At 33.0% G+C, this 1,844-nt stretch overlaps 1 protein-coding gene across 1 annotated transcript; it reads right to left on the bottom strand.

Moving 5' to 3' along the window:
- Positions 1–596: 596 nt before the first annotated feature.
- LOC106321675 lies at positions 597–1,123 on the bottom strand. The gene has a single exon (XM_013759922.1). It carries the CDS (start codon positions 1,014–1,016, stop codon positions 777–779), a length of 240 nt encoding a protein of 79 aa, XP_013615376.1. The 5' UTR covers positions 1,017–1,123; the 3' UTR covers positions 597–776.
- Positions 1,124–1,844: the final 721 nt, after the last annotated feature.

The following is a 1,844-nucleotide window of genomic DNA, read 5'->3' as shown; positions in this document are numbered from 1 at the left end:
TTTGACTAGAGCCAAGAACAAACTGAACGGATGACAAGCATACGTCAATTACAGAAGCTCCACCAGCAATTTCCAACGAGACAGAGTGCAATGGCTAGAGCTAGACTAAACCATAGAAGAGAGAGAAAACTCCTTCTTTGTCTATAGCCTTCACGAAGAACACCAACGATCCCCATGTCGAATAAGCAACGAACGCCGGAATAGGATCTGCCGCAAGGAAAGAGAGGAGGAGAAAAGGAATATGTTGTAGAGAATAAGAATAACAGGAGCAGCTTCCTGTTATCAAATAATTCCCAAAACCTAATAGATGAAACAAAGATCACTTTTTTTTTGGTTAACGGCGACTTTTTTTATTTTTTAAGCTATTTTTTATTTTTTTGTATTTTAATATATTTTTTTTTCAATGCAATTTGATTGGTATTAATAATGGAGGTGAATTTGAGAGTTCACCATAAAGTTGAACCCAAGTTTTGTCTGGTTAGATTTTAACATTATTAAGAACATGATTAATGGAGATTCTTAGGGTAGAATGTTTAACGGAATATAAAAAACAATCTCTTAATTTTTAACTAAAAAACTAAAAACCTGTTTTTAAATAAGCAAAGAGATAATATATTAATATAATCCGATTGAATAAACTGATATTCTAATATGTATTCACAATCACATTTTCTTCCAATGAATAAATCGAATAAAATATAACAATAACAATCTGAAAAAAATGTTTCTGATCTTGAGGTGAAGCACCAAGAACGGATCAACAATAATAATCAAAATCAAGAACGGACTATTGTCTCGAAGCAGTGAAGACCGTCGAGCTCCAGAGCAAACCTCGGAGTTTTCTGCATCAAACCCGTCCTTTTGTTACTTGTCTTTTCATTCTTCTGCACTTGCGTTTGAGTTTGCGGTGACGCGGGTTTGGTGGTGGCTGTAGCATTAAACGACGAAGCCATAAGGTTCTTTCCCACCATAAGCTCAGCGAAAAGAGCGTCAGAGGCACTGAACATGGAATTCATGGTAGAGATCAAAGATGATAAACAATACAAGAGACTTTGAAATTTTCTGGAGAGAGATTTTTGAATGTTTGAAAGATCTTTTATGAGATTTATGATTTACAATTGTGAGAGGTTTTACTTATATATAGACTTAAAAGAGACCGTGTTGAAAAGAAGAAAGCGCAAAGAATTTGAGTGGTTTTCTTCGAGAATCTACTTCCAAGTTGTGTCTTGGACGCGTGAAACGCCACGCTCTGCGCCTTACCTAAGATTTATTGCTTTTAAATATGTTTGTCTTTTCACGCGCTTGAAAATCATGAATATTTGCAGACTTATGAGTCCGGGGTCAGATACTCGCGGGATAGAGTCGTTCACAAGTAATTCATTCTTTACTTTCCGCCTTTAACGGTCATTTGTGTGTCACCAAATATGATTTCTTTTAATAATAAGACGCCTAAAGAATTAAAGTTGTAAACAAAGATGTGTGTATTCGTTTCTTCATGCGCAATCTTGAGGAATATTCAGAAGCGATAGCGGTGGCTTTTTTCTTTCACTAAATAGTTTTTCTTTTAATTAATAAACTAGTCTTTGACCCGTGCATTTATGTTTTTAACTTTTAACAATGTCATAAACAATTATTTTTATTTTCGTGTTATAAATTCATAAGTTTTGTCAATGATGTGTTCTGTTCAATATGTTTTGCATCTATTTATGAACTATGAGATTATGTCGATTCTAGTAAAATAAAAATTAAATTGTAAAATATTAACGTTTTTTATAGTTTTACGAAATTATACTATTGATATTGGGATTTATAGTTAAATATAAGTTCAAATTTTATATTGATTT

This window comes from Brassica oleracea, unplaced genomic scaffold, assembly GCF_000695525.1.
Source record: "Brassica oleracea var. oleracea cultivar TO1000 unplaced genomic scaffold, BOL UnpScaffold02403, whole genome shotgun sequence".
NCBI classification, from domain to species: domain Eukaryota; kingdom Viridiplantae; phylum Streptophyta; class Magnoliopsida; order Brassicales; family Brassicaceae; genus Brassica; species Brassica oleracea.
Note: the sequence above shows the minus strand (reverse complement) of the source record. Positions and strands in the feature narration are given on the sequence as shown.